The sequence below is a fragment of the Mirounga leonina genome, unplaced genomic scaffold, assembly GCF_011800145.1.
Source record: "Mirounga leonina isolate KUSES-001 unplaced genomic scaffold, KU_Mleo_1.0 Mir_153, whole genome shotgun sequence".
Taxonomy (NCBI): domain Eukaryota; kingdom Metazoa; phylum Chordata; class Mammalia; order Carnivora; family Phocidae; genus Mirounga; species Mirounga leonina.
In genome coordinates this window covers 16,465,417-16,489,344 of record NW_023270387.1, presented here as the reverse complement: position 1 = coordinate 16,489,344, position 23,928 = coordinate 16,465,417, and the positions used below count along the sequence as shown (strand labels likewise).

The window sequence follows — 23,928 nt, the reverse complement described above, 5'->3', positions numbered from 1 at the left end:
GCCAGGCAATCCCCGTCTCCTGAGAACTTGCCTTTTAACAGACGGACACGAGCCCACATACCTGACCTGCCCCACAGAGTAAGGACATCAAACCCAGGGCAGCATGCCAGGGAAAACTTTGCTTCCACCACACACACAGCAGGGGAAGGAAGTACAAAGAGGAAGAACGTGGGTGAGGGCACAAAGAAAGCCTCTCTGCATGAGCTCCTACTCAGGGCAGTGGCCCAGCGTGATGGAGACAGCCCTGGACCAGGAGTCAGGAAATCTTAGAATCTAGTGTCACCCTGCAAAAGGCTTGGCATTTGCCTTTGAACAAGACCTCCACGTCCCCATGCTCAGCCCCATTCCCAGGCTGGGCTTCAGTTTCTTATCCTGAAAAACGAGGAAGCGGATGAGCTATAAGTGCCTTCCAAGAGGAGGACTGTTGGATCCTAAACTCAGGCAGTTCTCAGCAACAGCGTGATCGGGAGTCTGGCTGTAGGAGACGGATGGACATGAGGACATCAATAAATGACAGATCCCTCCCTCTGCACAGGGCTCTCCCTGCGGACCTCCAAGAGGCTTGCTGTTTCCAGCTCACTCCTCCCCAAACCTTCTCCCTTATAACCACTTCCCAGCACCGGTACACACTTCTCTTTGAGCGGGGGCCCAACAGGGCTAGACTCCAGGAGGGTGCGTGTGCATGGAGGCGAAGGGGCGCAGGGAGGGCTCCGGCGGGTACTTACCGCAGGCCCCGTGAAGGGCACGTGGTCACAGTTCTCTTGCCACGACTGGTTGAGGCTCTGCGCAAACTCTTGGAAGAAAGCATGCGACTGGTTGAAGATGGAAAATCCCAGGATGTTGACACGGTCATCCACAAGGCTGTCCATTCTCTGGAGCGAGAACTCCTAAAAGATCCATGAATCAGAGAACAGGGTTAGCAAGGGCGGAGGCGTGGGGATGGAGCATGTCCGGGGCTCTCCGTCTAGTCCCATGAACACTTGCTGGCAGGCACTCTGCTAGGTACTCAGGGTCCAGAGAGAACCACGGGTTGCTCTTCTGAGAGCTCACGGTGTTGGGGGAATGGAGGAGGAAAAGAGAAATAAGCAGAATGATCTCTAAGAAAGGGGTATGTGTAACGTGCACGGCACAGAGAGAGGGAAAGTCTAATGTGCCTGGGAAGCAGGACTGTGTCCACAGAAGGTGTGACCCTTTGAGCTGAGCCTTGAAGGAGGCAGAGGCGTCCTCTGGGTGGCAGATGAGGATGGACAAAGGTGACTCCAGAAAGAAGTCACCACGGCGGCCGTGATCCAAAGGCACAGAGGTGAGCAAGTGTGGCCCTCTCAACCAGCTGCCTGCCGTGTACTCGGACAGGGCATCGCTCCTCGAAGTGTGGTCCCCAGAGTACCCGCCATTAGAAATCTCCGAGGTAGCTTTAAAAAAAAAAAAAAGTGACAATTCCTAGGCCCCACCCAGCACCAACTGAATCTGAATCACCTGAGCTGAGGGCCAGGCGTCTACCTTTTCAGCGGGTCCCAAGGTCACGTACGCAGCAACAGGTGGGAGTTGCTGGGTGAGCACATGGGATGCAGGAGGTGAGGGAACGGTGAGAGATGAGGTTGGGGAGGTCAGCAGGGGCCAGAGCTCAGCAGCCTGGCTGGCGGGCTAGGCAGCCTGCACTTGATCCTGTAGAGGATGGGATCCGAGGGGACTGTCGGCAGAGGAGTGACAAAGCCAAATTTGCTTTCGAAGAATCTCAGCCTGAAGGTCTGCACAAAGAGTTGTGCCTTCACTTATTATTATATTTTCCCATTCATTTAACAGATATTTAAGTGCTTATCATGAGCCAGACCCAGGCACAAAAGATATGAACAAGAGAGACACATGTCCTGCTTTCAAGGAGGCTGTGGGTTAATGGTGGAGGCCGACTATAAGCGCACACACACAAAAACAGAGTTTCAGCCATCTATGGGAGCACTGGTACACAGTGTGTGTGTGGGGGGGGGGGGTGCTGCAACTTTAGATGGGGGAGTCAGAGAGACCCCATCCAGGGTAGTGACATTTAGAGGCTCAATCGGATTCTCCCAGGACCCACGCCCCTCTTCCGGGGCCCTGGCTGGAGTCAGCCGTTCTCTCAGCAAGCTAAAGCCTGCAGGCATGAGTCCCACCGAGGCTAGTCAGCGCCCAAGGGAGAAGAATCACCCTCCTCCGGCAGGGCTGAGCTCAAGCGTGCAGGCCCTCCCTGGCTCTATGCAAGGAAACCAGGCAGAGGGGGTCCATTTATTCAGCTCACCAATCCTGCTCCTGGAAGAATGGCTTCCAATGCAGGTCAGGTCATCTTCACACCCTGAAGTCACATCCATCACGCGTTCATTCCGAGTACCCCACACACAGCTCCACACCCCGTGGGGGCACGGTGGTTACAGAGCCCAGGACGAACCCAAAAGCCGCTCAGCCTGATAGAACAGATGGCAGGTGCCCCGGGCTTATTATCTGGCTGGGCAGAAGCACTGCTTCCATTCAGGCAGACTCCTTTTCTTAAGATTAGCTCCTCCGGGGCCCTGGCCTGTCCCCTGTATCCTCACTTCTGTGTAGTGACTGCCAAGGCCTGAGGCCGCAGACCTCAGCTCCCCTGCCCAGAGTCCAGCCTGATTAACTGCAGCTTGCAGACTGGAATTACAAAGGTTCCTTGGGAGCCTCCAACCCCTGACAGTGTGGAGTCAGATGAGGATTAAGTGTATTTCGGATCCTGCCACATTCCCATTAGGGGAACACAGACGTGCCAGGGAACGTATTGATTCATAAACTGGTATTATCTCTGGGCTCTTTAACAGGACACCTGCCTATGTGCTGTGGGCCACCAGCAGCACAAGGGGCAGATGCCTAGTAAGAAGAGATGCATCTGGCAAGGGGCGGGGGAGGTGGCAGGGGCACAGAGCCAGGCTGCTGTCAGGCAACCGAGGGGCCTCACCAGCTGGAAGATCTCCCCTCTCCCTTGGCTTCCTTGTCAATGTGGCCCATCATCACCCCTCCCCTCTGCCCTTTCCCCCACACAGGTTGATGGAAGGAGGCCCATCTCAAGGGAGCCCTGATGTCTGAGATGTCTACAGACTCCCCGTGGCTGTAGGTGCATATAGTGAATAAGGGCGTTGGGGTTCAAATCCAGGTTCCACACTGTACTGGACGTATGCCCTTAGGGAAGGTCTTTAACCTCTCTGGGCTTCAGATCCTCATTCTGTAAAATGGGAGCCATCATGACAGCAACCTGACAGGCTGAAGGAACACGGAAAATGCACACAAAAGGCTTTGCATGGTATTTGGCACATGGAAGCCCTCGACGTATGACAGTGACCGAAATACGACCCTGAGATCTCAGGCACATGCCAGCCCTCCACGTCAGTTCCGGGAATGTGTTACCTTCAACTCTGTGCTCTGGGCAGAGGAAGACTGAATGAGTTAATTACAGACACTTAGAGACAGCCCTTCCAGAAGTCAGCCCATCTGTCTTCTTGCTTTTAATTCCTACCTTCTTATCCCTCAATTATATCCTTTTTCAAAGGCCCCCCTAAGATAAAAAGATCCAGGAGCTTCCTTGATAATTCATTCTATTTATAATGACTCATGGGAGAGCTTGCAAAAGGACAAGAAGGGGGGTGGTGTGTTCTGTTATCATAATTTCCCGGGACACTCTAGACTCTACTCCTCGAGTGCCCTCTCAGGTAGGAAGTGCCTCTTTATGTCTAAACTTGGATTGTCTTGCTGCTGGTGAAGGTTGATTTCTAAATGAATAATGGGGAACAGCTGACCACTGCTGGTTTCTACATGATGAACATCTTCTAAGCCAGTGTTTCCCAAAATGTGTTCCTTGGGACACTAGCTTTTCCAGGATGTTAATAGAAATTTCACAGAAACAGGTTCCCCGTTAAGGTGAGAACACACTGTGTATTATTTGTATCTGCCTCTTCTAGATTTATAACACATACTAGCAATGTTAAAGGTTTAAAGAAGTCCTGCAGGAAAGCAGCTTTATTAAAATTTTGTTCAACCCAGAACCTACCAATACATGGTAAATGTATTACCATGGAACACTTCTTTCTCCCAAAACCTATGAGGGTCTCACAGTAGTGTTCTACAAAACATACACTGGGAAATGCTACTCTTTTTTTTGAGGGGGGTGGGGAGAGAGAGATAGAGGGAGAGAGAGAGGCTGTGTGCGTGCGAGTGGGGGCGGGGAGGGGCAGAGGGGGAGAGAGACTCTCAAGCAGGCTCCACGCCCAGCATGGAGGATGCAGGGTGGGTCTCATGACCCTGAGATCATAACCTGAGCCGAAATCAAGAGTCGGACGCTTAACTGACTGAGCCACCCAGGAGCCCTGGGAAATGCTACTCTAAACACATTCGAGGAAACATGGATTATAACCCCCAAATCAAGTGGCAGAAACATTTTGCTGAGAGGGATATTTCATAAAATAAATAAATTTCAGGATTGGAGGGGATTAAAAGCCATCTGGTTCCTGCCGCCCACCACAAGCTCTAAGAATGCACACCTGGCTCACTCGGACCCCTGCGCTCCCCCAACCACATAGGCTGGCTGGCTGCAACCTTACTTGAAATGAGAGAAGAAGCTGGAAGCCATGGGGCTGAACAGGTTCTTAAAGGGGTGGGGTGGGGCCTTCATTCTCTTCTTAACAAATGGTTCAGGAAGGGAAATCCTAAGGGTCCCCACTCCTAACAGCTCCCTTCCTGCCAGGCCCATGGGTAACCCCTAAACGGTGCCATTGTTCAGTACCCTGTCCATTGCTGTGACACCAGGGGAACCATGGTGAAGAACAGAGCTGGGGGCTGCCTGGTAAAGCCGAGCAGCAGAGCAGACCAAGACCGAATCTTCCATTATTCCAAGTCTGCATGAATTCATAACAGCCCCTGTGCCGCCCTTACCCTCTCACGTGTGTGGCCTTTCTTTCCAAAGGCCCATATGTTCCCAGAGAACAACAATGTCTGCCTTGTCTTTGAACCCCATGCTGCACCCAGCAGAGTGCCTGATACTCGGCAGCTGTCTGGTAAATGCTGGCTGAGGACTGTTGACTGAAGACATTTCTTGTCAGCTGAGGACCCTGGGGTCCCCAGTGTGTCTAACTCTTACCACTAGTCTGCAGTCTTCATCCTACAGAAGGTGTAAGAACATGAGTAAAATTTGCACCACCCCGGCTATCCTTTGGAGGTTGCGTTATTGTATTTTGAAAAACAAATTCCTGACAGCTTGTTTTCTTATCACTTGGCTTTCACATTAGAACCTTTTTAAATGTGTATGCATGCATGTATGTGAGTGAGTGTGTGTGTGCATTTTTGAGTGTGCAATGATTTGCGGGGAACTACATAACTACAGTTGAAGGTCATGTCACAGCCACAGATGGATTCAGGGGACGGTTACCCTTGGATGAGGGGCATTTTGAACAGGCCCAGAAGGAAAGCCTCATGGCTAAGGGCTAGAGAGCAACACGGAGAGGTCATCAGGAATGGTACAACCTAGCTGAGCGCCCCTCACTTTCTCCAGCAGGTGTGACATTTCCAGTGCCCTGGTCCACCAACAGGCATCCACTCACCAGCCACCTGCAGAGACTTCATGGCTCTCAACCACCAAGCCAGAAGCAAGGGCAGGCTGTGAGTCGGGGGACAAGGTCGGTCAACTAGAGCTAAAAGCACAAGAGCTTTGGATGATCCAGATTCAGTTCTGGTGCTCAACTCTAAGGAGAAAAGCGGGAAGATAAATCATGGGCTCCTGGGTACAATCCAACCCCTACCCCAACATCACTTGGACCTGGGCGCCTGAATGAAAACAGGAAGTAGCAAAGGTGACATTCTATGATGTTCTGTCTCCCCGGCAGCCCCTTCTCTCTTGTATTCCTTACCCAGGAAGCGCATTACTATTACCCCAGTGACGTAACCTAGAAACTCCAAATTTTCCTTCATCTTTTAACTCCACTTCCAGCCAGTTGCCAGTTTTGTCAAATCTGTCTCTCGAATGTTCCCTGAACGTCTCTTGAGTCTGTCCCTCCCTTTCCAACCCCATCAGGTCAGGCCTTCATCATTTCTCCTTTGCAACAGCCTGTTACCCGAGACCACACCTCTGACCTCAGGAGACATGGCCACTCCATTGCCCAACTCCCAGGTGCCATTGACATCGATGGCAGTGAGAGTGGCGCCCCCTGAACTTGTGCAATGTGGCGGTCTCATCAGGACACTATGTACTACAACAGGATGTAGTAGAAAGAGAACAGGCTTTGAAATAAGACGATCCTGGGTTCCAATCCTGATGTGGCCACAAACTGGTTGGGTGATCCTGGGCAGGTCAGTAACCTCTCTGAATATCAGCCTGCTCACCTGTAAAATGCAGGTAAGAACATCTACCTTGCAGGGATAATCCATGGAAAGTGGCTGGCGCCTCATGGGCGTTCAAGACATGTGAGTCCTGTTCTCCCCAAATGCAGGCCATCCTCCACGATGCCCCCTTCTCTCTCCTTTTCCTGGTTCCTATGCTAGGGCTGGATCCTGACAAGGAGAAATATTTGGCTTGGGGGCTTCTCCTGCCTTTCACTCTCTAAGAAGCTTTTCTTAGCTACTTGTCAAAGGAGAAAAGTTTTGCTAAACAAGTCACCATAAGGTGTCAGTTGCTTAGTGTGGCTATTTGTGTCAAGACAGAAGCCTTAAAGTTCCAGATCTTCCAACCATAAATAATTATAACAAAGCAATACTTAGAATACTAATAATTGCTACAATGCATGGACCACCAGCTGTGTGCCTGGCAAAACTAAGCCCTTTCCGTGCAGGATTTCAATTCCTCCCGATAGCAGCCTTCTCACTGATGATAGTAGCTATGATTGCCATTGTGAGCCTGAAGGCACCAAGACCCAGAACAGTGAAGCGGCTCTCCCTAGGGCACAGCTGTAAACAAAGGGCTCTGGACTCAAACCCAGGCCCAGCCGACATCAAAGCTAGCGCTCCATGTTCTCATACCACCCACTCACCCCAGCGTGGCCTCGACGTGGGGAGCACCCAGGGCCAGCGGCCCTCTGGGTTCACCGTGAGATGCTGTAAAAACGGCTGGAAAATTGAGTTACAACTGATTTCAGAACGCACACCTCAACTTAAAGACTGACGAGAAGATTCGCGGCTACAAAATGAACACCGGTAGTCTGAGTAAAGGGATTACCAAACATCAACTAAATCTCCGCGTGAGAAGCATTTTAATTACAAAAGGGTCTGGGGCTTGGTGCAGGCCACAGACTGAGCAACTGAACAATGATCTTGAGAACATGGGAGAGCCGAGGTTTGCTCCACACCGTTCAGCACAAAGAGCCCAGAGAAGGGATATGAGCAAACACCAGGGTGAAGCAGGTTGTGGGGGGGTGGTGTCTGGAAATAAAGGTGGTATAATTGAAGATGTGTGTGGCTAAGGTGCAGAGAGAAGGTGGTGATGCTGCTTCATGACCTTGGCCATCTTGTGTGAATTATTCAGGAGTCACAGTCATCCCTAAGATCCCTCTACGGTCACCATCATTTGGCCACAGATGCTTCCCCGCTGTCTCACTCATTGGGCTGTTTCATTCATTGCTGTGTCCCTACTGCCTGGAAAAAGTCAGTGACACCAAAAGCTGGCTCACTGGTTTAATGAAATGATTAGGAGAATAACTGTTCTGGACAGAGCAGGTATCAATGTGGAATTATAACACTTTAAGTCATATATTGTCTCTGGGTATTTAGTCCTAGACTTTCCTCACTATAACCCCATGTTCCAAAACCAGTCTTTGTTTTTACATTTTTTAATCTCTTTATTTTTATCTCTTTAATTAGACAAGTTTTCTCGGTACAAAGTGGGGGAAATAACACTTCGCGGTGTTGATGTGAGGCTTAAAAAAGATAATACACAGGAAAAGCCCTCCGTAGACTCAAAGGATCATATTAATTCATTGAGTTACTAGTATTAGTAGAAGCAACGATAAAAATCGCTCAAGGAATGCATCTTGCATGCACTTTGAGGCATCGTTAGTTAACAGGCAGGGAGGAGATGGCATTGGGGGGGGAGGCCACCAGATGTGCCCAAAGGTGAGCCTCTCCAATTCTGCGTAAAGCCCTCAGCCCTCGGTGGCCCAAGAACCTAACAGCTCCCTTCTTGCCAGGCCCACGGGCAACCCCTCAGCAGTACCACCCTGATGCCTGACGACCTCTGAAATCTCCCCAAATTTGGCCACCTGGAACCAATCAGGTTGTGACTGTCTTTGCAGACCCTCCACTCCAGAACTGGTTTCTAGTCTTAACAGTGGTGTTTCAAACACACCCTTGCTTTTTTGTCTGCTTTCACCCAAGACCCTGCCCTTGATCCCTTCACCTCCGTGCCCCAGCCCTGGCTTCTCCCTGCCTGAAAGGGGAGGCCAGCAGCCTGCATCACCCAAATCACGAGCCATTTATTAAACATCAGTTTATTACGGAGTTAATAACATTAACTACTTCTGTTGACATGGTTCAGCATAGCTTACGAGACACTTCCAGATATCACTTCTGGTCTTTACAGGCACAGTCAGAGTAGACAGGACATTCATATTCCCATTTGGGGGAAGAAGAAACTAAGGTGACAAGGAGTTAAGTGTCTTGCCCAAAAGACAGGTGGGATTAAGACCTGGGTACTGGCTTATAAGATCAGTGATTATCCCATTTTTCCCAACTGTGTACTCAGAACTAGGTCACCAGGAGACACAGTACAAACTCAAATGCATGCGCCCTTCATTGAGGTTGTTAATGACTGACAACTTCTAATGTTCTCACTCCAGGAACTGGAACCAGAAGATTCCAATTTCTTAAGCCATTATTATGAAGCTGGATTGATGGAAGATATCCTTAAGACTGTATCACTCCCAAACTTGAACTCCTTATCTTTCACCCCAATCTGATCCCCTCCCTTGGTTGCTTATTTGTGAATGTGACCATTATCCACCCATCTTTTGGTCCAGAATTTGTAACTCCTTCTCTGTTTCTTCCATTCTCTCACACTCCCCATCTCATTCATTCCTGGGAGGATGTATTCATGGCTGCTGGAGAACATTTTACATCGTCAACGATCTCTTGAATCTTTCCCCTTTCCTCCATCCCCATCGCCTCTGCCTCAATTCAGATCTTCACCAGCTTGTTCTTGGGCTACCAACTAATTGGTTTCCCTTCCTCCAGTCCTGTGTTTCTCCAAGCTCCTTCTTGGTGCTATTGCTGGAGGGATCGTTCTAACCCCTACATTTAATCATGAGTCCCTCTCCACCTCCCAATGCTCTTTACTGCAAACAGGACAAAAACTAACTCCTTAGTTTGACACACATGTCTTTTCATGCTGTGATTCCTGTCTACCCCTCTGCTCATTCTTCACCTTGACCTCTTCCATCACCCAAACCAGGCAGAACTGGCCATTGCCTCAACTGGGCCACCACTATACCTCACAGCTATACTTATCATCACTTAGAGCCTTTCATCACATGTGTTTGTTCAAAGCTACTTCCTGAGGACTGGGTGCTCTGGAGACAAATGCACTCACATTACCAGCAGCTACGCTGGTGCACACCACAGAGAAAGAAGTCAACACTATTAGGATGCCTTTGTGGGTTAGCTGGATGAGCATCCGACTCTTGATTTCAGCTCAGGTCACGATCTCAGGGTTGTGGGATTGAGTCCCGCAACAGGCTCCATGCTCAGTGGGGGGTCTGCTTGGGATTCTCTCTCTCTCTCTTCCTCTCTTCCCCACCCACCCCGACTTTCTCTCTCTAAAATAAATAAATAAAATCTTTAAAAAAAAGTTAACACTATTAACTGAATAAATTTAAGCAGGGAGCACCTATCAGGCTGTCCCTCATTTTACTCCATTGACAGTCTGGACCTCTTTAGGGCTAGAGCCACTCATCTTTCCCGGGGACCCAAGGGATGGCAGAGGTCCGGCTCCAGACCCGTGTCTCACAAGTGCTCTCTCAGCCTTTCTCAGGAAAACCCTGGAGCCACCAGGAGTCCAGAGTCTGCTGGGTACCCTTTCACCCCCCCCGCCCCCACCCCCAGGTTCCTGTCTGTCTATTAATCTGCATCAAAGCCTCTGCTCTCTGCAGGCTGGGCAATTGCTTTTTGTGGAGTAGGTCTTTGAAGAAAGTAGCAGCTGGGAGGCTAATTCATACCCATTAGTGAATTCCATTTAATGGGAGGTTTGGTCCTAAACCTCTCAGCCCCCAGATCTCCTGGATTCTTCTCCCTGCATGCTTCCTATTCATATATCCCCATGACCTAAACACACATATCCATTCCTCCCAGGGACCCTGTCCCTCTTCTGCTTTTCTTCCCAACGTGAATCCCCAAACGCAGACCATATTCTGTCTTGTTCATTGATCTGTTCCCTGTACCTTACCCCATGCCTGGGCTTAGCAAATGCCCACTACACATTCATTAAATGAATTAATGTTCACCTGTAAACACCCATCAGGGTGGGACCACCTTTCCAAAGCCTTCGGGCTTTGCTCCCAGGAAGAGGAAGGCAGAGGCCCATGTGGGGGGGGAAGAACCCTCCCACTTGCGCCTCAGGAGCTGAGACCATCTTCATTTTGTATGTCGAAGACTGTTCTGTGCCTCTGGGGCTCAATAAGTGGTTATTAACTGGGAAGCTGAAACCTCCATGGGTTGACCTGACATGAGAAATAGTGGACACGGTGCTCTCCCCTTCTCTGCAGGCCTGCTTCCTTCATCAGGCGTCGAGTCCTTACATCCGAGGTCCCCCGCACTCAGGATCCATTGATCAGGCCTCCTGGCTACATATCAGGTGCAAAACCTTTCTCCTCCCAGGTGCCAACTCATCAGCCTCAGGCATGTAGAGACTCCAGGCACCCCCATCCCCATCTTACCAGGGGTCTAAGGAGGTTTTGAGGAAGATGAGTGGTGCTCTCATCAGCAGCCCCAGCCTCCTACTGACTCTGCCAGTCCGCAGCTCTGCAGCAGGACCAAAGGATGGGCTCCCACAAGGGATGCTCAAGATCAGTCAGGACATATGTGACTCAGGCAGGACCAGGACTCAGGTCACTGGGCTCTCAGATATATCTTCCCACGGGTGAGGGCAATGGACCTAATGGGAGATTTTCAGACCTTGGCCCTTCTCACCTCATTCGCTCCACAAAAACGTGAGCACCACCTGCAGGATACATGTCTTTAGGCACGAGATATACAATAAGCCCCTTCCCCGTCTTCAGGCACATACACTTAGCAGCAAGCGGAGGGCAAGTCCCAGGTGGTGGGTCAGGGTGAGTGCTTGAGGTGCCGATAAAGGCGGTCCCTTTTATCAGAATTTCCGTTGACTCTCCTAAGCTGAGAGCTGGTTGCAAGACGAGGCCTGAAAGATGAGCAGGAGCCAGCCAGATGGAGAGGTGCGGGGAGGAGCTTCCCAGACAGAAATGACAGCCTGCACAGAACCCCAGGAGCGAGGGTGTGTGGTACATTCAAAGAACTGTCTCTGAACGCAGCCTGGCTGGAGTGAGCTGTGGGTGGTGGGGCCTGGGGCAGGGTAAAGCCCAGAGGGAAATGCCTAAGAGGCTGCTCTGGACTTTATCTTGAGGGTCATGGGGAGGTATGGAAGGGTCCTAAGCATGAGAGAGAGAGCATCAGGCATCATTTCAAGAGGATCTTAATGCTCAGGCAAGAGAAAAATTCAGCTTTGCAACTCACAGGAGAGGAATCCACCATGTGGGTTATTGCTGGAGGCTTTGGCCAGATGGGCAGGTGTCCTGCATACCGCTGGGGCTGTGAACGTGAAGTGTCAGAACCACAAAGACGGGGCTGGGGGAAGCCTCAGATGGTGATTAATTGAGCTGTTGATGCCTTTGACACTGAGTGGAGTCTGATGCTGGGGACAGAGAAGCTGGATTGCTTAGTAATAACAGCACTTGCTACTCCTAATGGCACTTGGGATGCAATAGCACTTATAATGTAATAATAATATGATTTGCCACAATGTCTTTTATTCTCAGACTCCCTATGCTTTCCAAACATTCATTACATTCCAAACACTCTTCTCAGCAGGGCCCAAATTCCTCAGCGCCAGGCGCCTCTGTGGTAGCTACAACAGTGCCCAGTGGCCTCAAATTCCCCCCTGGACTCCAGCTCTCAGTCTTCTCTCAGGGGCCGGGGGTGCTCCCTGCCCGGAGCCCTGCAGTGCGCCAGCAGAGAGAACCTGGCTGTATCACCTCCCAGGGGATGTGCCATTTCCTGCCCCAAGACCTCCAGTCTCTTCTTCCTGATTCCCTGGCTAGATGCCTCCTTGTCCACCCCTTCTGCAGATGATAGTGTGTGTGTGTGGGGGGGTGGATGGCAAAGAAATAAACGGACTTACAAGGTTGGCACAAGGTAGGCAGGATTCTAAGGTGAGCCCCCAAAACTTGCCCCACCTCGCCACACACACACTCTCTCTCTCTCTCTCGCCAGGACTGCGGCTATGGCCGGTTCTACTTCTATGATTAGGTTATAAGGTCCAGATTATCCAGGTGGCTCTGACCTAAGGACATGAGCTCTTTAAACACAGTTTTCTCTGGTCGGTTGCAGACGAGGAAGTCACAGAGATTCAAAGTATGAGAAGGCCTGGCGCACAGGGAGGTTTCCTGTGGGTGAGATGAGCGGGGGATGTCATGGAGGTGGTCACAGGCGAGGACCAGAGAGTGGTCTCTGAATGGTGTGAGTGGTCCCCAGCCAAGAGCTGGGAAGAAAACAGAGATCTTAGTCCTATAACTGCAAGGACTTGAATCCTGCCAACACAAAGGAGCCTGGGAGAAGCCCCTGAACTCTGGATGAGAAGAGAGCTGGCCGCCACCTCGATTTCAGCCCGAGCAGAGAGCCCAGCCAGACCATGCTGGACATCTGACCTACGGAACTGTGAGCTAATAATTGGCATTATTTTAAGCTGCTAACTCTGTGGTCATTTGTTGTAGAGCAACAGAAAATTAATGCAGCACAGGAAAAACCATAAATATCAATTTGATACGGACAAGGTGTGGCCTGGGAGGTCAAGGGCAAATTCTCAGCTCTACAAGCTCAGCACATGTCAGCTGAATGACCTTAGCCAAGGCTCTCAAACTTCTCTGGGCCTCGCTTTCCTGCTCTGTGGAACCGGACCACCTATCCGGGAGTGATGTTTCGAGGACTTGAGATCCTGAACGGAAGAACTTGGAATGGCATCCAGCACATCGGTGCTTGCTCCAACTATCCCAGCTGTGGAAATGATTTCTATGATCAGACTCTTGACTGGAGGTGATGGGGGATTACTGGGTCACTGGACAGAAGGGGAGGTCAAGGCATTTCTCACTGAATTAATGCAACTTCTGAATCTTTAACAAATTCGTGACTGAGGGCAAGGCAGGTTTTCCCTTCTCCCAGAGCTCTATCAGACATAAGGCTGGGCAGTCAGAGGGGGACATTTCCATTATGTTTCCAGAGATACTGAACCAGAGTAGTCCCCAGAGCCTGGTCCTTATTTCAATTTGATTTATTTCATATACACAGTCTGGTGCACCCAGTCAGCGACACACACGAGCATGGATGAGACAGTGTGTGTGCGTGTGTGGGTATGTGTGTTGGGGCAGATACAGGGAACAAGTAAGTTTCGATTTCTATTAAATTGATGATACACAAATATCTCAATTTTAGTTCTGAGAGCCCCCTGGGACCCACGTTCACTGTCATGGTGTTTGTCAAACATCAGCAAAGGGGTTGTCTGATAATTGCCTCCTTCGAGGTGAAGTGGTTTTTTTCACCTCTGTGAGGATCTCAAAACCCCCTATCGAATGCTTCTTCAGTTTCCACCGATTTTCCTGGCAATACCGATTCTGTTCTCACATCCCCTGCCCCGCGCGGTAAGGATACAAGCGTATTTGGAAGCTCCTGCCTCAGCTTTGGAAACCAGAGCCCGCAGCGAAGCCCAGGTGCCAGGCTCCTCCCCCGCAACCCAAGTTCTGGGATTAAGGCCTAATTGGGTCATTTCCATTTTCAATGATCCTGCATCCCTGCTGCTGGCGCCTGGTTCTTCCAGGATAACTGATAACAATATCTCATTCCACGCACCCCCCACCCCTCCAGATCCACGGATTCATCAGCCCCAGCTGAGACCGACTCTTGCTTTGGGTAGACAGCAGATGAAGGAACACACATGGACTATCTCAAATAGGGTAGTTCTTGGAGAAGCCTCCCATGTCCCTTGGGAGGACTCTTGTGGTCACCTGGGCTTGCCAAGGGGAGGGGCCTCGCCCAGCCTGACTCAGTGAGTAGCCACGCATCCGCCAGCGCAGACAGACAGGGGCTTGATTCAAATGCCTCTTGTTCCACAGCCCTGCACCACGTACTATCCAGAGTACGGAGAGAGAACTTCCAGAAGCTCTGCGGAAGGAGTGGCCATGGGAAGCGTGGAGATAACACAGGTGGACCGAGGATGAGAAACGAGCCCTGCCAGTCCAGGGTTGCCTGGAGCCCCAGCTGAAGTTACACCACCTGGCATCTTGAGTTGGGTCTGGACCCGTGCCCACTGTCCTCCGCCCCCTGGACAGCTGTGGACAGCTGCAACAGCATTCCTTCTCCAGGAAGGAGTGGCTCCTTCCCGAGGGCTCAGGCTTGGAAGGCCCTACCAGTGGGGGAGCGCAGAGAAGGGGCCAGTCTGCCGGGCCAGGCCGAGCCTGCTTCATGATAAGGAATGGGGCAGACTCTGGATTGGCAGAAGAGCGTGCTCGTCAGATACTTACTAGGAGCTGCTTCCTGAGGACATCAGGGCCAACCCGCCTGTAGGACTGGCCAAATCACCCCACTTTCCCCCCCAGGCAGCCCTGGCTTCAGTTCTTTCGGCCGGTGGTACCCATCACCTTGCAGGGGGACAACTGTTCACAGCTGCCCAAGGGAGCCCAAAGTGTCTCCGGCATTTGTGTCTCATGATGTTCACTCAGGTCTACTTGGAACTCAACCCCCCCTCTTGCCCTGCCTTCCACGGGATAGTTGTAAATCAATGGCCTGCATGTGCGTGAAGTCATGAAGGCTCTGAAAGGTTCTCCCCACCCCAAAATAACCTTCCTCACCACCTTCACAGTTTTCCATATTGCCCTCTTTCTTGGTTAAGGCCTCGGTTAAAAAGCAAATGTTGTCTAAGATGTTAAACCGTGTGTATCCTTCATTTAGAATGTCTTGCCCATCCCCCATCTCCACCTGGCTGAGCCCCAAAGATTCTTTAAGGCCCTTTGGGGGTAGCCTTCCCCAGGAAGCTTTCTCTGAGCCTGTCAGGCTAGGCCAGGGGCCTCTTCTTTGAAGGCCCCATAATGCCCTGTGAATATCCTCATCATCACTTTATTTCACCTGTTGATTTACAATAATTTACTTGGATTTATCTCCCCCTCTATTCTGACCTCCTCGAAGATGGGACTTTATTCATCGCTGCATCCTTGACACCATGTGTGCTCAGTTAGTGCTGATCCAGTGAATGAGTGGGCCTGTGCACCAGGGGGCCGCCTCACTCCCGGCTCGCTCTGAGAGCTCAGGCAAGTCATGCACCCTCCTCAGTTATTCTCCACAACTGGGAAATGTTGAGATTGAGTTAGATGCTCTCAGAGGTCCCCCAATTCAATGCTATCATCATCCATTTTGAGATGGGGGAGGCCCATCACCCAGCAGGAGACTGGGCTAGGCGCGGGAGACAGGCCGGCTCCTGCTGGGCAAGGGGAAGTGAAAGACCCACCTGGCTCACAAGTCAGGGGTGCTGCCCCACTTCGGGGACCTGGACTGCGGGGGGCACTGGAGGACCCTGAAAAGCCACGTAGAGGAAAGTCACCTCCTTCACGTGGAAAACATGCTGGCCTGGAGAAGTCACTCAGCCATTCATCAATATTCGTCCAATCCATGGAGTCAACAGCACATCAGAGTTGAGAGGTCTTTGGAGACCAGGGGAGAAAGGACTTGTTCAAAGTTACACGCGCGGGCAGTTAGCGGGGCAGCCAAGACAAGACCCTGAGCCTGCCAATGCCAGCTCCGGGGCTAAGAAGTCCAGCAGCTCTGCAGGGCAGATGGGGCGTCATCTGACGGGAACCTTGCTTTGCTGGCTCTGCCTCCGTCCCTCTGCGTCCCCCCACCCCCCTTCTCCAGCCCCAGCGCTCTACTGTGCTCTCTCTCAGACCCATCCCGTACCTCCGCCCCCGTGTCACTCCTCCATTCTCATCTCTAACCATCCCTCAATAAACGATTAAGGGAAGGGGCGTCTGGGTGGCTCAGTCATTAAGCGTCTGCCTTCGGCTCAGGTCATGATCCCAGGGTCCTGGGATCGAGTCCCACATCGGGCTCCCTGCTCTGCGGGAAGCCTGCTTCTCCCTCTCCCACTCCCCCTGCTTGTGTTCCTGCTCTCGCTATGTCTCTCTCTGTCAAATAAATAAATAAAATCTTTAAAAAAAAATAAATAAACGATTAAGGGAAACCATATCTGTAAAACTTCCTCATGCTCCCACAGAGGCCCTAAATGCTCCCCGCTCTGGCCTCCCACACCTCGCACTGACAGCTGGAGCCCTCCAAGCGCCCCCCCCATGCTGCTGCTGGCATTCCCCCAGCACACAGTAGGCACTTCATAAATCTTCATGGCATACGTGTAGTTGATTGTAGCATTTTGCAAAGGTAAGTCACTAAATCACAGCTGCCTAAGCACTTTATAATCCTATAACTTGGGCCAAGTGGCTTCCAGCAGCCAGCTACAGTTTTCCCAAGTGCAAATGTAAAGAATAATTCTTTAGTCAATACCTCCTGAATCTCCTTCTAATTCTTTCTGCCATTTCTCCTTCTGAATACACCCCCTCCCTACCAATGACCTAGCTCGGAGAACAGACATAGGAGGGCTAGCAGCCAGAGAGCACAATTTTGGACTAAGAGTTTCTCCTTTAGATGCTGGTATACCTGTGTGGGTGACCCGGAGAGATTTGTTACTATCAGATCTGCTACCTCATAGGGTTTGCATTGGCGGGGGGGCTGGTGCTTGGAGGCTCAGACAGACACATGTAGAGCTTTCACTCACTCCATTACTCTTTTCCTCCTTACACTAAAAACATATTTATTCACCAAAGTGTATGGTATTATGCAGAGTGGTTCTCCTAAAAGGCTTGATAAAGGTGAAATATATAGATAGGGCGCCTGGGTGGCTCAGTTGGTTAAGCGACTGCCTTCAGCTCAGGTCATGATCCCAGGGTCCTGGGATCAAGTCCCGCATCGGGCTCCCTGCTCTGAGGGGAGCCTGCTTCTCCCTCTCCCACTCCCCCTGCTTGTGTTCCCTCTCTCGCTGTGTCTCTCTCTGTCAAATAAATAAATAAAATCTTTAAAAAAAAAGAAAGAAAGAAATATATAGATAGACTTAATAATTTTTACAATGAACTATACTTTAGAATCAATTGCTCTGGCACCAGAAAGTTGTCTGACTGATGGACTGTAGCTGTGGGCTAGCTGTGTGTGTGTGTAGCAATGTGAGTATGTGTGTATGCATGTGTGTGGACATGGATGGTGTGTGCTTTCGGAAAGGACTGCAAGCTATGGAAGGGCTCAAGCACCATGGGAACTGTGGTTCTGACTAGGTCAGAAGCCAATTTGGAAATGTTTCCGATTCTAGCTTCGGAGTTTTGGAAAACTAGAGGCAGGACATCGGGAAACTAAGGTCTAAGGATGGAAATCCCCAACAGGGGAGTGGGCAAGGAGGGAGGGAAGGGCATTAGCCCACTGAGGGTGAGGAACTCTCCGTGTTCTTCACAACATGATGTCATAGGAATTGTCATTCCCATTTTCAAAAGGAAAGACTAAGATTCTAACCAGTGAAGTAATGTGCCCCATGTACATCTAATGCACGGCAGGGCCGGGCTTCAAACTCATGTCCTCTCTAATCTGAGGCCCTGGCTGCTTCCCTTAAACCACGCTTCCATCCTCTGTCCCTACCCAAGCTCATGTGCCAAACCGTGGGGACAGACAGGACTAGATAATTTCATAATGACCTTGAAAACCTGAAGGAGAGGTTTGGTCTCAAAGAGCATTGTGTTCTGGCTCCATGAGGCAGGCACTGGCCTGAAGAGGCCACTTGAGTTTGCATTTGGAGGGGGGGTTGGTGCTTGGAGGTTGGTCTGGGCACGGTGTGGCCAGGAGAGAAAGCAGCCCCAGGTGGCACAGTGCACTCAGCACCATCAGCTGGATTATCTTTATACTCTTCAGCCTCTTCCGACTTCGATGGTCATTCTTGGTGCCGACCTTTGGGCTCAGGTTTTGACATTGCCTCCACTCATCAGAACTCCCTGGAATCCTGTCTCTTGGATCTTGAACTAAAACACCCTTGGGAGTCCTACACGTTCTTACTTTCAAGTCTGTCCAGCCCAGAATGGAGGGAGGGCATCATACGAGACTGAGTAGTGACCAGACGGGCTAAGAAAGTGCGGAGGCATCTCAACAAAGGGGACGCTGGGCCCAACTCCTCTTGGCTGAGCTGCAGACCTTTGTGCTCATGAGCTTCATGGGGATGTGCTGAATTCCCACTGGATGCAAGGAGATAAGCTATCTCACCTGGCCAACCCTCCTGGTCCAAGAACGCTACCCTGTTATGAACTGCTCCATTCACTGACTCAGTATTTATTGAGCACCTACTATGTGCCAATAGGCACCTGGGGTACAGAGATAGACAAGACAGACTTGGTCTCGTCTTCATGAAGTTCAAAGTCTGGTGGAGGGGTCAGAGACAGAAGAAGGAATTCGCACTTGAGAAGAATGCTACAAAATACAGAACACAGGGTGCTGGGAGAGTGTCACAGGGGACCCAACCTAGTGTGGTATCAGGGGAGACTCCTTAAGGAAGTGACATTTAAATAAGACCCAAAAGATGAGTAGGTCTTGTTCACCACAGCAAGGATCAGAAGGGACAGACGGTGAGCATGCTCCCCTCCTCTGGCATCAACGGTTTCTCTCTTCCCTGTCTGGCCTGACTCCCCTTTCTGTAATAATTTTAGCAATTTCAATTACTTATGGCTAATCTCTCTGATAGACCTCTAGAAAAATAAACATAGACTTGGTCTGCTTGACAATAAAATGAACCCAGAGGAGAAAAATTGGCTGCATAGATTCACTCTGCCCAAACAAGACAGAGACAGGGGCAGAGAAGGGTTATATCCTGCAGGACTCACTGGGACCCGGCTACTCTTTGGGGATCGGAGGAGCTGTGAGCTGAACAGAAACTACTCCCATGGGCCACGTGGGCCCTCCAATTTCGAGGGTTGTCCCCCACCCCCATCTCCAGGAAACATCTCAGTCCGAGGGTGCGGGGAAGTGAAATGCCCCCAGTGGGGTGTAGGATAAAACCAGTCCAGGGCTGAAAAGACCCTGAGAGATCACCTAACATAACGCCGTCATTTTACAGATGATGGAGTGAAGCCCAGCGAGGGGCAATAGCTTGCCTAGACCAATGCGACAGAGTGAAGTGGTTAAGGGCTTCCTGCCTGGGCTCATGATCTGGCTCCGCTACTTTTGAGCTTTATGAGCCTCAGCTTGCTCATCTCTAAAATGGGGATAAAACACTGTCTTCTGCTAGAAGTGTTTTGAGGTTTACGTGCGAAAATAACAGAGAAGCACCTATTACAGAGCCTTGAATGTAGAAGGTATTTGCGAAGTCAAGCATCACTGTTATCGGGTCACTCAGGTGGTTCACAACAGGGCTGTAACTAGAAGCACAGCTGCTTCATTGCCTGTCCCCTAGAGGATGAGGCCTCCTGTTGCCGTACCCCTGCCCCATGCCTTCCAGCACGGCACAGCCGGCACCCGGGCCCTTCTCTCTAGATTCCCCAAGGGAAAAACCCTGCTGTGCCCGCTGCCTCTCTCTACACCCCACAGATGGCAGCCTGGCCTCTGGCATGGCGGTGCCCCCCGGAGCCCAGAGTCCTGGGCCCTGCCTGGGCCACGACAGTGAAGGGGTGAGCCCAGCACCCAGCTGCCAGCCCAGGTAGCACAGCCTCCTGCTTCCAGTGCCCAGTGACTTCCTGCCTTCTGCTAACATTTCACCACTTTTGACCCTTAACCTTAAATCTCGACACCGCTCCCTGCCACAGCGGCAGCTCGTTCCTTTGGCCCAGGGCCCATCTGCACTCTCCAACAATAGATTAGGGTGATTTTATCTTTCCTATTAGGCAGTGGTTGCAAATCTCCCTGGGTTCATTAGTAGCTGGATAATCCCTCCAGATTTATTAGCTCCAAAGGTGCCTCCTCCGTTACCTCCTCTCTTTGGATGGCATCTCTGCTGTCCCAGCAGCCAACTGGGCTTTGCCCAAAGGCCCTTAATTCCTCGTGTCCTTTGTCCAAACTTCCATCAGTCTTGTAGAACAGCAGTCCACCCCCGCCAAAGCCTGAGGCCGAGAGGAAGACAGAGATTCCTTCCACACTCAGGCATGGAACAAGCTCAGTGAATCTGTAATTGTCCTGGGCCTGCCCCACCTGGAGGCACGGACCCTTCCAGTTATGAGAGAGCTGATACCCTTGCATCTAGGTGCTAATCAGACTTCCACGGACAGGATCAGTTGCCCTCTAAACAGACTTGCCAGGGCTTAGCACGTCAATTGCTTTTTCCGGCACACATGAGAGAGATGTGTGACAATGATTAATAATTTAATAACGTGGCGGTATTACTAACTGATCACCAAGCCCATTTCCTCTTCTGCCTGGGTACACAGTAGACTATATTTTCCAACCCCTCTTCCTGGTAGGTGCAGGCCTGTGACTGAGGGCTAGCCAGTGGAATCGTGAGGAGAAAGAAATACTATGCGCCGCTCCCAGGCCTGGGCCATAACATCCTCCGGTGTCTGATCTCCATGGTTGTCTCCCATTCCTGGCCCCTAAGAGGACCTATTTATAAGCCAGAAGAAACCTAGGCCTCCACATGACATGATGGAAGGCTGCCCACTGATCAGGAACATCCTTTGGGGACGTGAGTTGAATGAGAAATATACTTTCATTGTGTAAATCCAAGGGGTTTGGGGGTTTATCTGTTATAGCAGTTGGCATTATCTACCAGATCCAAAGTGCGATCAACAGCTAATTTTTAATTTTACCAAAAATTTTTGAGATGGATATTATTATTTCCATTTTACACATGAAGAAACTGAGGTCTCCAAGAGCTTCAGGGCTGCACAGCTAGGAAGCTCCTGACCTGGGGGTTTTCACCAGGTCTGACTGGGTTTTTATACACTGGCTACTTTCTTTCATTACAAAGCTTCTTCATCAGCTTGACTCTCAACTTCAGCCATGTACTCTTGCCTCTTTTGATTTGCAAACTCCAAACAGAAACGAGAAACACATCTGACCACATCACATCCATTAGGACGGCGATTATTAAAAAAATAAATAAAAACAAGTATTGGTAAGGATACGAAGGAACCAGAACCCTCATACATTGCTGGTGGGAATGCAAAATGGTGCAGCCGCTCTGGAAAACAGTGTGGCAGTTCTTCAAAAATTAAGCACAGAATTACCATATGATCTAGCATCTCCATTCCTAGGTATATGCCCCAAATGACTGAAAGCAGGGACTCAGGCAGCTATTTATATACTCACGTTCGTAGCAGGATTATCTACAATAGCCAAAAAGGTAAAGGAACCCAAGTATCTCCTGATGAATGAATGGATAAACAGAATGTGGTCTATACATACAGTGGAATGTTATTCAGTCTTCAAAAGGAAGGAAATGCTGACACATGAATGAACCTTGAAGACTTTATGCCAAGTGAAATAAGCCATACACAAAAGGACAAATTTTGTATTTCTGAGAGGTATTTGTATTCTGAGAGGTACTCAGAATAGTCACACTCATAGCGACAGATGATCGCCAGTGGTCGGGAAGAAGAAGGGATGGGGAGTTATTGTAACGGGTGTGAAGTTTTAGTTCAGGAAACTGAAAAGAGTTCTGGAGATGGATGGTGGTGATGGCTGCAAAACTTATTCCTTATTACTACTAACTGGTATGCTTAAAAATGGTTAAAATTGTCAGTTTTATGTTACGTATATTTGACCACATTATAAAGAAAAAAAGAATAAAGTTCTGCTGCATGCTATCACATGGATGAACCTAGAAAACAGGATGCTAAGTGAAATAAGCCAGATACAAAAGGACATATATTGTCTGATTCCACTTCTATGAAATATCCAAGGAGAGGCAAATGCGTAGAGACAGAAAGGCGATAGGAGGTTACCAGGGGCTGGGAGGAGGGGGATGGGAGGTCACCGTTCCGCAGATAGAGTTTCTGTTTAGGGTGATGAAAGTTTTAGAAATAGTGATGATGGTCGGATAATACTGTGAATGCAATTAATGCCACTGAATTGTAAACTTAAAATGGCAAATCTCATGTTACATATGCTTCACCACACTAAAAACTTGCAGGAAAAAAAAAAAAGGAAGAAAGAAAGAAAGAAATCTGGATAAAGGCAGGAACCAGTGCTCAGATTGCTTATGCTTATGCATCTGTGTCTTTGGAGACTCTAAAGAGTCATTTTCTTGGTTGCCTTGCTTTGCCCCCTATTTGGGCCTGGACTCTGAACCCTCACCTTGGTCTACCTGCCAAGACTTGCTTCCTTCTGGTTCCTCTCCTGATCTCTGACCAAATGCACATCATGGCTCTTAGCTTACCATTAAAGTTATCAATAAGTTTACTAATCCTCTGCCCTGGCCTCCCCCCTTACCCAGGTACCTTCAGAGGCCCATTCCCACCTGTTGATCAGAGATTCGCTCTGCTGGGACTGAGTCCTGACCCATCACAACCAGAAGCAGGGCAAGAAGCTGTTTTGCCAACTGAACCTCTGAAACCAGTACAAACTACCCCAAATCGCATTTCAAAATAGATGTATAAATAAAAGCGCTGGACACCTGTTCTCTCAGCTAGCTTTGGCTCACTTCCTCTCCCGTGTCAGTTTTCCCTGGCCCCCAAAGCTCAGGGCTGGCACACTCACTCTCCTGCTGGCCACACCCTGACAGAGAGAAAAATCTGTACGTCTATAGGGTCAACTGCATTGAAGGTTTAGAAGTTTAACTCATGATGGAGATTCTTCCCCCAACTCTTATGTTGGGTAATTAACTAGTCAAATCTAGAGCAGTCAATTGGATTTATTTATTACAGAAGCCCTAACTCAACCAGCCTTCTTTTTCAAATGAAAAAAGATTTTTTTTTTCATTTTCATGGAAATGTAATTGACATACAAAATTACATTAGTTTCAGATGTATGGCATAGTGATTTGACAATAATATATATTATGAAACGCTCACCATGGCAAGTGTAGTTACCATCTGTCACCATATAAAGTTATTATAATATTATTGACTATATTTTCTATGCTGTACTTTTCATCCCTTTAATTTATTTTTTTCATAACTGGAAGTTTGTAACATCTTAATCCCCTTCACACATTTCACCCATCCCCCAGTGGCCTCCCCTCTGGCGACCACCAATTTCTTCTCTATGTTTGAGTCTCTATTTTTGTTGTTGTTGTTGTTGTTCACTTGTTTTGTTTTTTAGGTTCCATATGCAAATAGAATCATATAGTATTTGTTTCTGTCTGACTTATTTTACTTAGCATAATACCGTCTAAGTCCATCCATGTTATCACAAATAGCAAGATCTCATTCTTTTTTTTTAAAGATTTTACCCATCCATTTGACAGAGAGCAAGAGTGTGTGCACAAGCAGGGGGAGTGGCAGGCAGAGGGAGGAGAAGGAGAAGCGGGCTCCCCACCGAGCAAGGAGCCCGACGCGGGGCTTAATCCCAGGACCCCGGGACCACGACCCAAGCCGAAGGCAGATGCCTAACCGACTGAGCCACCCAGGCGCCCCAAGATCTCATTCTTTTTTTTTTTTTGGTTTTTATTTTATTTATTTATTT

General features: G+C 49.7%; 1 protein-coding gene across 1 annotated transcript in view; it reads right to left on the bottom strand.

Moving 5' to 3' along the window:
• The window catches only part of GRIK4 (glutamate ionotropic receptor kainate type subunit 4), a 427,067-nt gene that overhangs the window by 110,370 nt on the left and 292,769 nt on the right, over positions 1 to 23,928 (bottom strand). Inside the window, exon 9 of the mRNA XM_035009151.1 lies at positions 726 to 887. Coding sequence (XP_034865042.1) covers positions 726 to 887 — 162 coding nt within the window. The remainder of the gene's footprint in view (positions 1 to 725; positions 888 to 23,928) is intronic.